The 12,500-nt window shown below is 37.1% G+C and overlaps 1 protein-coding gene across 3 annotated transcripts in view; it reads left to right on the top strand.

Annotated features, from left to right (window-relative positions):
* Positions 1-8,942, top strand: part of LOC137992010 (slowpoke-binding protein-like) — a 25,302-nt gene extending 16,360 nt beyond the window's left edge. For all 3 annotated transcript variants that reach the window (XM_068837046.1, XM_068837048.1, XM_068837049.1), the window contains 10 exons: positions 810-920; positions 1,888-1,983; positions 2,290-2,375; positions 2,622-2,728; positions 3,608-3,705; positions 4,181-4,234; positions 5,766-5,831; positions 5,937-6,004; positions 7,263-7,337; positions 7,498-8,942. In XM_068837046.1, the coding sequence (XP_068693147.1) occupies positions 810-920; positions 1,888-1,983; positions 2,290-2,375; positions 2,622-2,728; positions 3,608-3,705; positions 4,181-4,234; positions 5,766-5,831; positions 5,937-6,004; positions 7,263-7,337; positions 7,498-7,765 (1,029 nt within the window). In that variant the 3' untranslated portion in view covers positions 7,766-8,942. The remainder of the gene's footprint in view (positions 1-809; positions 921-1,887; positions 1,984-2,289; positions 2,376-2,621; positions 2,729-3,607; positions 3,706-4,180; positions 4,235-5,765; positions 5,832-5,936; positions 6,005-7,262; positions 7,338-7,497) is intronic.
* The last annotated feature ends 3,558 nt before the right edge of the window (positions 8,943-12,500 follow it).

Genomic DNA, 12,500 nt, shown 5'->3' with positions numbered 1-12,500 from the left:
TTCATAACTGCGAAGATCATAGCTTCACTTGATTGAGTGAAAAAGTATGTATACCCATCCTGTGTACACCAGTATTAGACAGTAGATTTCACATCACATAAAGGTGGCCAAATTGTACCCTCCCACGCAAACATTATTGTAGCTTCCTCACCCCTTCCTTCCCCACTAACGTCTGCAACAAAAACCACTTCAGTTCAACAGCTGTTTGCTCACTATTTAAAGAAACCAATCAGCATTGACTAATAATTGTGTTGTGCATAGCCAATCGCATGCTAAGAAGTCAAAGAATGCCATACAAAACACGTGTACCCAAAACTGGAAAAAGGCCTCTGATTGGTCTATAATCCACGAATGGAAGTGGTTTTTCATTTCAGCAAACGTTAGTAGGGGAGGAACATGTGATTAAGCCCTAAGAACATCTTGAGTGGGAAGCTAGCCAAATTGTTAATACCTTTAATAACCGATTGAGTCATGGGGGTTCCCCATTGACGAGTAAAATCATCTGTCGTTCAAGTTAGACAGAGTAAAATACAAAGTCTGACCGGTTAGGGTGTCAAAGGGTTAATTAAAAATGAATTATTTTCCACCATGTCGTACCAATAAGCATTTTTATGGAAATTTTTTCTTTTGGGTTAGAAAATCAATGTGGCTGCTGGTAATGTAAGGGAAAACAAACAATCTTGGGAACGTACTGATGCATACAAGAATAGTACTGTAACATTGTAAACATCTTCCATTCTACAACTGTGTGTTCTAATCATTGTCACAGCCATTAAATGACAATAAAATACTTTTATTTTTGTCACCAGCACCCATATTTCTTTCCAGTAATGGATGTAGATTTTGTGTTTGAGCACAACCTGGTAATGTTGGTCCACCCTTATCGGTCAGGAGGATCATTAAAAGACATCATTTATGGGGTATAGCTTAACATCTTGATGTTCTTGCACTTTCTTAACTTTAAATGGCATCTTTATTGTTTTACAAGTCTGAACAGTTCTTAAACTTGGTCATAAAACAAATAGCAAAGTCATTATTTCAACCAATCACAGCAGGTACAAACAACGCAATGAATCAATCCAACTTTGTAGCAATTCCATGTAATTTGCTCAAAGCATGGGAAAAATCACTCATGCAAGTCCAGATTGGTTTTGGTTTTCCTAACTTGTGTTATTACTTTTCATTTAGACACTTGAAAACTTTCTTTGGGAGCCAACTAAGGAAATTTCGGAGGAGGGAATGGACCGTTAACCTTGGGCTCCATCCTCAACACCTTATTATTTTCAAATCACTTTAATACACCCTACTTAACTAGAATGCAACTAATGATTGTGTTTTTTTTTTATTTGATTTATTTTAAATCTTTTGATTTATGTTAAAGAACTACATGTATGATATTCTTTAGTGTCCATTTCTAATTACATATTAATTACATGTATAATAAAACGTCCTTTTACTTTTAATTTTGTTGCTATACCATGCTATCACGCATCAGCTAGGAACGTTAGGTTTTTTTATAATTATAAATTCAGTCTGGATGTATCAGTCCTTGTGGTGAAAGAGTTGCAATTTTGCAAAAAAGTCTCACAAGCCTGCATATGACAAAAACAAATCTAATTCTTTGTTTTAATGGTAATCTGCATTTTGAAGCAGCTTGTCATGCTAATGAAGGAACAGATATTTGCTTCTTACTAGCTCGGGCTTGGAAGAAATCACTGCAAGTTTAACAGGGTGTTAGCAGCAAAAATTGAAGAAGAAAATGTCAACATATAGTTACTGTAAGTGGAGAAGTTAAGTTAAAAGGAAAAATGCTTAGGAAATATGTAATGTTACGGCTATATTGCATTCTGTATAACTTCATCTGACATCTTAATCTGTCACTTTCAGTCTCGTCCAAAGTTGCCTTGGGAACAGAAATACCAAGTGAAAGGGAAATCTTTATCACTTACACAAATTCGGAATTATGGAAGACAAGTCTTAGAGGTAATATACTGCATTTGTTACCTTTCGTTCTCATGTGTAAATGGTCAAAGGTTTGCTGCATTGTCCCCTGCTTGATAACTGTGAGGAAACACACTGTTGTTTTCTTCCTTCTATAGCTAACCCTAACCCTAAAACCATCCTAAGTATTAAATTTTATCCCAAGATTTATCATTATATCTCTTAGAGGGAGCTTACATTGCACAAATTTCCATTACTGTTTACAGGTATCTGAAATAAAAGCCAGACAGTAACGCATACCCAGCAACGGGGCAAGGAACCTTGTATGATTTTTTTTTTTCTTTTCAGGCCTTGTTATACTTGCGAGGTAAAGGTCTACCACCCTGTGGTCACATACACTCTGGAAATATATTTATAACCAATGGAACTTCAAAGTGAGTCAAAGAGTATGCGTTTATAACATTACTGATGATAGTGTAGTAGCTGAAGGCCAAGCCTAGCTCTATGTATCGTATGACAAACTTCAATATATACGTGTAAATATTGATAGATACGAATTTAACATATAGCAGAGAGCTAAATTGTTTCTTAATATAGTTCTTTCCTCTATAAATTTGTGATTAAATTTTACCATTTTTTGCTTGTCGAGAACAGTTAATGTTGAGTCTATTTTGTCTTAGGCTTTCTGGCTTTGAAAACTCCTTCTTTGGTTGGAAATCAAGGCTTGATCCTACTCTAAAGAAACTGTTTAAAGTGAAAAAGGCTGATATTGATGTTATTCAATTTGGTAAGACTACATATTTGTGCAAGTATTAAGGTTGGTAGGTTAAATACGTGCACTCAAAAACAAAATGCCATGATCTTGATTTTAATGTGAACTGTATTCAAAGGGAGATATATAGTAACCAGTCAAACTTGTGGCTGTAATTGAAAATTTAGACAAAATCTAGTGAATCTGTGAACGTGCCAACACAAAAGGAAAGAAGTTGGATCATAAGGAAGTTAATTAAATTTCTGCGGTTTTTTGCTTAGTCTTAACCAACTTATTTTTTGATAATTTCAAATTCTCATTTCATCTCACAGAGAGTTGTCATAGTAAAATTAATGTGGATTAAGACTTCCTGGCCTATTTAATATTAAGAATTAAGTTTTAACCACTTTTCCTTCTTTCTTGTGGTTAATTTATAAACACAGTGGGGTGTAGAGAAGAGGAAATTCCTTGTGTCAATTTCAAGTGCCATCTACTAGAAGTAGGTCGACTATCATGGATCTCCAGCTGTTCCGATCTTCCGCTCTTCTTACACATCCATTATAGGTGTGTCCTAACCATTCTTTGATGTTTTAGATCCAGGTAACTCTTGGTCTCCTCCATCCTCTCTTCCCTTCAATTTTGCCTTCCAGTAACAATTTTTGGATCGACCTTATTACGCTCTTATTACGTGTCCAAAATACTGGCATTTTCTATTCTTTATTGTTGATAAAGAATGAGGTTGTTGTATTTGCCATCTTTAGAACTTCTTTATTGGTTTTATGTTTTTTGTTTTATGTTCCGTCCATGGTACTCTTAACATTCTTCTATATACCATCCTGGAAACTTAACAGTCCAAAAATGCATTGTTGGTGGGCTAAGGTACAACACTTTGGTTATCATCTGTTGTGTCATCAGGTCACCTGATATACGAAATGCTGGCTGGATATGAATTAACAACAGCAGAACCAATCAAAGAGAATTTGGTTAACTTTAGAAATGCTCCGGTTGTGGAGGTTTGTCAAACCAGGTTTAAATACATAAACATTATTATAATACAGAAACCCATCATACTTCTTCACAAGTACATAGGGCAGTGACATGCTTCTTGCAACTACTACAATTTGCCAGCAAAGTTCACACATACCTACCTACATGTTCATAAATTTGTTGCTTATCTGATTTTCATCCATGAACATCCATTTGCAAGTCTAGTACATGTACCTTGTTCACATTATGGACCTAGTAAAAAAATGCCAACTTAACCAATTGCCAAAGCTATAATGACCACCTATTCTGATGATAGGTGTGAACTCTGGGCAATTCAAATGATTATAGACGTTTTACTTGTGGTAATTCTTTACTCACTGATGTAGATTTTAAAATAAAATGTGATGCTAAATATCTTTTGTAAAGTCTAATATGAAATTGACTCATCGTAAAAAATATGAAGTACTTTCAATATTTAATGCTTTTATATTGCGTTTACAGGTCATTAACTTTATTTTCTTCAATGAAAGTGGACTGTATCCATCATTGGATGAGGTGAAAGAGATATAGTGATGAATCAAATACTAGAAATAGTTTAAATCTAATCAACGATCTTAATCTAAGCTTAATCTAATCAACGATCACAATTAATCTTCAGCCTTCGATGGGAATAAAGCAAGTGTTGAGATAGATCCCTGTCACTTGACGGGTGGTAAGGCAGCCCACCCAACATACGGTCCCATGTGTGAAAGCCTCCACCTTTTCCCACACAGTCTATTTCACTTTTGGGTTTCCAATCATCCTATTTGTCCAGTATGATGTCATCATTGTTACACTCTCATATGGGATGGGCTTTGAGGAATCGACTTATTATTTTGTTTCACCATTACTTTGTTGCAATAGAAATTATTGTAATAGTTTCTGCTCACAAAGTTACGAGTTGATTTATTTTGGTTAACAAATAGAGAGCTTTTAGCCCTCTTTCCAGCTCTCCTGCGTGCAGCAGGACTTCCCAAAAATAGACCACTCCAAATCGCTAATAGAGCAGGCTAGCCATCTAGTGAGCTTTAAACACAGGTACTTTGGAGTGACACAAGGCAAATTGCCGAAGTTTCGGAGTAGCCAGTCACCCATTTTGACGCACAGAAATGTGTAGCATCAAACACTTTTAAAAGCAAAATGTCATGACTGTACCCTAATCCTTACCCTGTACTAAGTTCTCTGACATGTGACGATGAAACGTCATGGTATGATCAGGGTTTGGTTGGAGGAATTTAACTCTTGCATTCTCATGATCACATTATTTCCATGAACATTCAATCAATCTGTTCTTGGTCACTTTTACATATGGGGCTATCTATTTCCTAGTGATTACTATCCACCTTTAGTATCACCCAACTAGTGGAGTAATGCAAATCCTGCAGTTTGATTGGCTACGCTACTAGAGGACTATTATAAATAGTCCTCGACTAGCGAAAAGCGTGACGCTTTCTTTCGTTTTATACCCAAATAAATATTTCTTTAACTTGCATTTGCTAACTTTATTATTGCCTTTTCTGTCCGTCTAGTAGGGTGACACTAAAACAATTAGACCCTTCGCCCTTAAGGGCCACGGGTCTAATTGTTAATTAACACAGACATTTAAGGGGTTTTAGTTTCATTTAACAACAAACACCATATATTCTACCCTTATATCATTACAAAAGATTTCACATCCAATAGAATTAACTATATTGTATGAAAGGGTATTGGCCTGCTCCTAAAATAACTGGAAAGATAACGAACTAGGAAGCCTGCAGACCACTCCAAATCGCTAATAGATCATTATTGATCAGCACTCGCAACCTTTCTTACATTAATAAAAAGATTACAAAAACCTCCTCTTAGGGGCACCTGGCCATGTGGGTGTCCGCTCTTGAAAGAGATGATTTTACTTGATGTTTTTCTATTTAATTTTTTTATATTGGCTTTGTAGTTACCTATTTATTATGCCTTTTGATTTACTTAATAGTTTTACCCTTCCCTTATTTTAACCAAGTCCCAGGAAATAAGTATTCTTGTTCTTGTTCTTGCTCTTGTGGTTTAGCTTGCTAGCCATTCTTTATTCAAAGGTGGTGACCTTAGTGAGTTGGAAAAGTTCAATCCTGGCCCTGTAAGTTTTATTTTATGGTTTCAATCACTTTATCATTTTTATAAGTTTTTTGACATTTTAGCTAAGGTATGTAGTTTAATTCATTGTCTTCATTTTCCTTTGCAGATTCAGTTAAGTTCAAATGTGAAACAGCTGCTTAAACTTTTCAGGAAAGAAAGTGAAGAAGCTGATAGGTACTTGTATATGACAAGCATAACACGAACTACTCTTAATTCGGCTCAACCGATGTCATCATTTTCAAGAAACGGTATCATTAGAAGGATTGACTCCTGTAGAATTTCGTTATAATACAGTACATGACCAATATGCACTGTTCGCAGTTAGCAAAAGCTAGTTGACGCGAGCAATGGTTACACGTTTATAAAAAAGAGAACAAGTAGAGAAAGCTGCAATTAATATTCATGTAAAGTTTTACAAACAATATATTACAGAACATGTAGGTATACAAACAACTAAGTAAATATCATCTAAAGTCAAATCAATTGAAATGCAAATATAAGAAGCCAAAGTATTAAGACATTTTTGTTATTAAGACAAACAAATCAATATAGTCTTGTTCTAAAAGTCTTTGGAGTAGAATATCATGGATTTTAAAATTGTTTTTGGATAGATGGCAGATTTCTCGACGTAAACTATTCCAAATTTTTGCACCATTTGTTGAAAAGGATTTTTAAAGTGGTACTATGATCAAAAAATCATTTCCTTTTTTTCTTCTGATTTTGAAAGCGTGTTCGCTTAACACCTAACTGGCAAAATTTTGAGCTTTGAGTTTCATCCAAAGACTGTTTATTTTTAGTGTAAGTTTTGGATTTCATGGTCCGCCATTACTCACGTTCAAAACTGGCCGATTGGACCTCAGAGGGTTGGATCTAGAGAAAATGACGTCATTTACTCACTAGCTTAAAATTTCAGCGTGCAAACGCAATTTATTACATATGCAAAGCACGGGTTTAAAAGTCTGAAAGCAAAAAACTCCCGTGCTGCATATTAATTAGGCCGCGTACACACGCATTGCATTATTAAACTAGTGAGTGTTTGACATCATTTTCTCCTCGACCCAGCTCTCTCAAGATTTTGAAGTTAGTAATGGCGGACCAATAAATAAGAAAATTCCAGCTAAAATAAACAGGTGTCTTTTTAAAATCAGAACTTAAAACTTGGGTGAGTTAGTGTTTAGTTAACATAGTTTTGAAATCCAAAGGAAAAACAAAATTTTTTTTTGGTCGTAGTACCACTTTAAATCCTTTTCAACAAATTAAGATTAACATTAAAATTTTTTTGGTCAGGTCTTGAGGGGGCTGCAAAAAATCACCTCTTGAAGATGGCCTAAACCTAACCCTAACCACACAATTGACTAACTTCACTTGCCTTTGCGTAAAAAGATGGTCTAAATATTGTGAATTTTTTTTCCTTTTTATTTTGAATCGTAAGGAAAAGGAGACCGTCAGATAAGAAAAGAAAATTATACGATGGCCCATCAGTTCAAAAAGAAAGAAAGCCTTCCAGGTGAGTTTACAGCAAATTAACTTTTTAAAAGCTAATTTGTAGTTTTAACTTTCCACTTTCTGTTCGTCTTGGTTAACTGAATTCCTGCGGTTATAATCATTGATTTCCCTAACCTTTTTCCTAGTTTTTCTGTCTTTCTTGATGATATCATATTTTCCAGGTCCCAAAGCCAAAGACCTTCAGTGGACAAAGTGGCAACGATTCCATCAGTTCAGTTTCACCCTCAACCGTCATCGTCTACCAAAATCCCACCCCCTCCTCCCATGCAGGTTCCACCCCCTCCCCGATCGAAAAAGCAATCATTAACACAGAGTATTCTAACAAAACCACCAAGCAAGAGTCATCGAGGAGCACTGCTCAGTGAAATTCAGAAAGGGACCAAACTGAAACGAGCAGTGACAGATGACAGAAGTGCGCCTCGCATATAATAGTGAAAGGCTTGCTCGGAATGTGTGAAACTCGCTCTCATTGAGTACTTTAATTCCGCTCGCGTTTGCGGTAAACGTGGCAACGACGTAAGAGAAGATTTAGCATTGCGTTTACGTGAAACGGCAAACGGCGGGTCAGTGCTGCTTTTCAGGAAAGCAAGGAAATCATTTTATTCTTATTGTCTCTCCTTCGAGAAGTCGCCGTTGTCTTTAGAAAACAAGCAACTGAGGAAAGAGCTAAACTAGTTTTTTTTTTAATCTTGGCGGAAAAACAAATTTCAGTTAGATGTTCGTCGTGCTCCGTAAATCTCTCTGTAAGCGACATGCTAATTTGCTCCGGTTGTCGACTGTGTTTAATTATACACGTTGTTGTTAGATATATGGGTACAGAAGAAGCATTTACAGTAACATGAACGCGAAATTTCTGGACATCCCTTGCTGTAACCGCTTTTCATGGAGGAGAACACGAGAAATTTTAAAATGTTACAGACAAGATATATGCTTTGTAGGGCAAGTATTTTACAAATTATTTGTTTAGATGTGCATTCTTCTTTGTTTTGCTTTCTCAAGTTTGCATGATCATGTGAAAACTCCATGAAAAAATTTCTTTGAGCTTTGCCTGATTTTCGGTTGTATGTATTATGTAATCCGCCGCCTTTGTTACTTGATACGAAACGGAGTAAATCTCTGATACTAGGTGGTAAAGTGACATCTTTTATCCTTTTTGACTTGATTTATCAAAATTGTTGTCACATTTCTCAATTTTATAACCCACAACCTTGGCTCTTGTTTCTTTGCTTATTTTTTCCTGACTTTAAATTTTGCAAGGGAATTACCGCTAAAGTTTCCGGCTTTTTCCCACGTATAGTAGCTTCTACGTGATATTAAGTTTGTATGTAGACTGAACACTCAGATGCAAATCTCAGTGGTATGAAGTCAAAATTACATTCACATTAATTGAATAGCTTTTCTCTCAAATGCAGTTTTTTTTATTCTTGTTGCTTGGTCCAGTCTTTTTTATCTACCGAAGTCCATCATCGCGACAAGATTGTAAAAAACATTGCTGGGAATTTTTTTCTTCACTTCTGAACTCGTAGACCTATTAATTAATTAATATTTGTCTGTCAGGAAATGCAAATGTCCCGTGGAAGAAATTGAATATACGAACACTTCGTAATCCGGAAAGACATCTGTTTTTTGGTTTTAAACTGACGCTCTCTCTCTCGAAGAAATTGCGTTCAGTTTGGAAAGGATCATCGGAAACTGCGGTGACTACTGCAGCTAGCTGCCCTTGTGGATGAGCCGGTAGCTCTTCCACTGAATGAGAATTTTCATGAAATCTCCACGACTTGAACGCGGACAATATCATGTTGGTGTTGTTCTTTTAATAATGGCGACTAATCTGGCGGAAAGAATGTGCTGCTCTGCAACTTCTACGTCCAGTCCTTCTGAATCAACAGTGACTCTAAACGGGTCTACTCTTGCAAGTAGTGACCAGGGTGCCTGGCGGCTTCGTACGTTTGACTGTTCTAAGAGGGGGGCATGGGGGGGCCCTAAACACCGCAACACCGCAAAAAAAATTAACGAACACCGCATCACCGCAAGAAAAGTCGACGAAACACCGTCACCGCAACAATTATTTTTAGCTACATGATTTTAACGTCTACAATTGACATAACACGTTTATACCTAAACAATTTTCTACAAAAAAAAAAAAAAACTCCTGGTAGCAGCGGTCAAGTTACTTATCAAATTACGTATTTATCAACGAAAACAGCTTCTCATTAGCAGCTTAATCGTATTGAAGATTAACTCGACAATGTTGGTCTGTATTTTATTACAAATTAAACACGATGGTACCTGCTTGTCATAAATTATCACGGATTGACGAAGTTTACGTGCTGAATTTAGGTCTGAGAAAGATCAAACAAGAAACCACAGCACCGCAAATGATTTCATTTCACCGAACACCGTAGCTTGAGAAACACAAACATCGCACACCGTTGGGTTTGCGATCACCGCAACACCGCAAATTGAGATTTTATTCACCGCATCACCGCATTGAAAAAACCATCAACACCGCAACACCGCAAATCCCCATGTCCCCCTCTTCTAAAATTTCTCCAAGTGCAACTCTCGTGCATTCAACCTCAACAGAAACACGAATTCTAAACGATAAAAGAAAAATAACCAGAAATATAAATAGTAAACCGAACGACTGTACTTATGAAAGCAATGGTTCCTTGTGTTCACGCTTTGTGGATAAATATTCGTCATTTTATCTGAAGGTAAGATTGAATCCGGGTAAATAATTAAGTTACCTATCCTTGGAATCGCACTGATTGATTTCTCAAAAATTGTCCGCTTCAGTTTTTATAAAAAAATCTACCACTTATTTTACCAAAAGAGATAGTCGTTTTTCAGTTAATATAGACATGTGTGTCAAATAGTCCTCATGAAAGAGCTCGCGTTACTTAACCCAAGTTTATGTAACAAACTTGCACACCCATGGGGAGTTGATTCTTCAGTGCTCGTCGGCACTTTCCAACCCCCGATTCTCGTTGACAGGAAACAACCCTTACTTCGTCCTATTAGTATAAACATTGCCTTTCTCAATTTAATTGACACGAACATTATAAAAATACAAATGGGACGTTAATATCTTATAGTTGACTGATGTCACCTGAAAATGTCTTCAACAGCAGTGTATGACTTTTGTTATTGATTAATAGACTGGTGGCTGGTTAATGCTGGGAATCGTTTTGGCGGGAGTAGCGGCTTTAGTTGTCACTCATATCCTGGGTATGAGAAGTATGCGCCGCCCTCGACGGAGACAACTTTCCCGTATTTTGTGGGTAGAAGCTCTCACAAAGTCTAAAGTGGCCAGATTTGTCTGACGTTTCGCTGACATTCTCATTAAAAGAAAACCGAAACAACACAGCCTATCCTTTCCGGAAAGCCGAAATCTCCCCAGTGACACTTAGCTAATGGGTCATCAGGATGCGGAACCCGTAGAAGATGGATAGAAGTAAAAAATAATAAAAGTCTCGTCGTGCATACTGTTACGTGCAGGAAACAGGTTACCAAGTTTGTGGTCACTATTTCCAAGAGAAAATGAGGGGACAGAGAAGGAGGCTCCCGGTCCAGCCCTTGGGATATGTCATGTCCACGAAAGTTGTTTTTAGACGAGCGGAAGTCTTCCGAGACGTCCGCATGCTGGCCAACCTCGTACCGATGTTTGAAAGAAAATATATATTCATAAGCCTTCCACGTACGCCATCATTTTCTCTTTTCACTAAGAACCTGAGAACGAAGCAAGACTGCATGCAAACGTCTCGGAAGACAGACTTCCCCTAGAACAAAGACTTCCGCTCGTCTAAAAATAACTTTCGTGGACATAACATATCCCGGCAAACGCCTTGAGCCTCCCTCTCTGTCCCCTCATTTTCTCTTGCTATTTCCAATAATTTTTTTGGATAGGCCACGTCGGGAAATACCATAATACTCTTTGTTTGTCCCCCCAAATTTTTAATAAGCATTGTTTTTGTTTTCTCTTGGGACCATTGTAAGTCCCAAGAGAAACTGGAAACAATGTATATGCAAAATTTGGGGGGACAAACAAAGAGTATCATGATGGTATTTCCCGTGGCCTATAGGCAGTCGGTTGATGTCTCCTTGAATAAAGGGAAGTTGATCTCCCTTCACATTGCAGTTCTCTACAGAATCTGCCTTCTCTTATATAGTTGTTTCCCGAGAACAGTCAAAATATCAAAACAAAACGACAATATTTATTGATACAGATATCGATGATTATAAAAAAAAAGAAAATTTGCAATAAGCTTGTTAACCGTTTTATGTAATTAGAACAATTTACCCTGTTGATGCAAATAGGGACGTATGGTAACATTGATGTTCAGGGGGATGGTACTTAAATTGTTTCCCTAGTATTGCACTGCGCATCCTGTTCTGCTTATAACACAGCGTTGGCCAAGTTCGAAATATTCAGGCATGGCTTCGAGACTGTAAGAGTCAAATTTCACGGCTCAGTTCGGTCTCACGGGAGATTTCTAAGCAAAAAAAATATTCAAATTTAACCATAAGGCCTAGTAACCATCTGTGGATATTGATATGTAATGTAATGTATTATTTATAAAGCGCCTTATCCCAGTTTCTAAGGCGCTTTACACTCTCATCACGAAAAAAGTTGGTAAAAACAAGTAAAACTACTTGAGTCTACCATACTTATTATATCAACTAGGAGTAACCAAAGGTTAGGAAATACGGGTTGGACGATTGCAAAATGAGGCAAACCACAGGAGTTTTGACCCTACAGATGTATAGCACGTGCATCACCTAGCTGAGGAACTGGGCCTAGGAACTGATGCTTAAAATTAAATCTAGAAGGGATCACATTTTCCGGATGAGTGAAATATATCTGTAAAGATCGAGTTGAACTAAGAGACCACAATGGACACATAATGAACACAACATGATATAATCAATCAGGAACCCATGACCCGGAGCCTACAACTCTACTGTGTTCGTGTAACGGCGTTTTCACAGACCGATTTAATTTTAGATTGAATTTCCCGCGAATGAGACTCCCACAGGAGCCCGATGACCAATTACAAGAAATTAAGCTGACGTCATAGGGTCACCGAACCGGAACTGCCTTTGTTTTTTGACCTAATTCGCGGGAAGGGCTAGTCTAAAAATAAACCTACTTGTGAAAACG

The sequence above is a fragment of the Montipora foliosa genome, chromosome 2, assembly GCF_036669935.1.
Source record: "Montipora foliosa isolate CH-2021 chromosome 2, ASM3666993v2, whole genome shotgun sequence".
Classification (NCBI taxonomy): domain Eukaryota; kingdom Metazoa; phylum Cnidaria; class Anthozoa; order Scleractinia; family Acroporidae; genus Montipora; species Montipora foliosa.
Note: the sequence above shows the minus strand (reverse complement) of the source record. Positions and strands in the feature narration are given on the sequence as shown.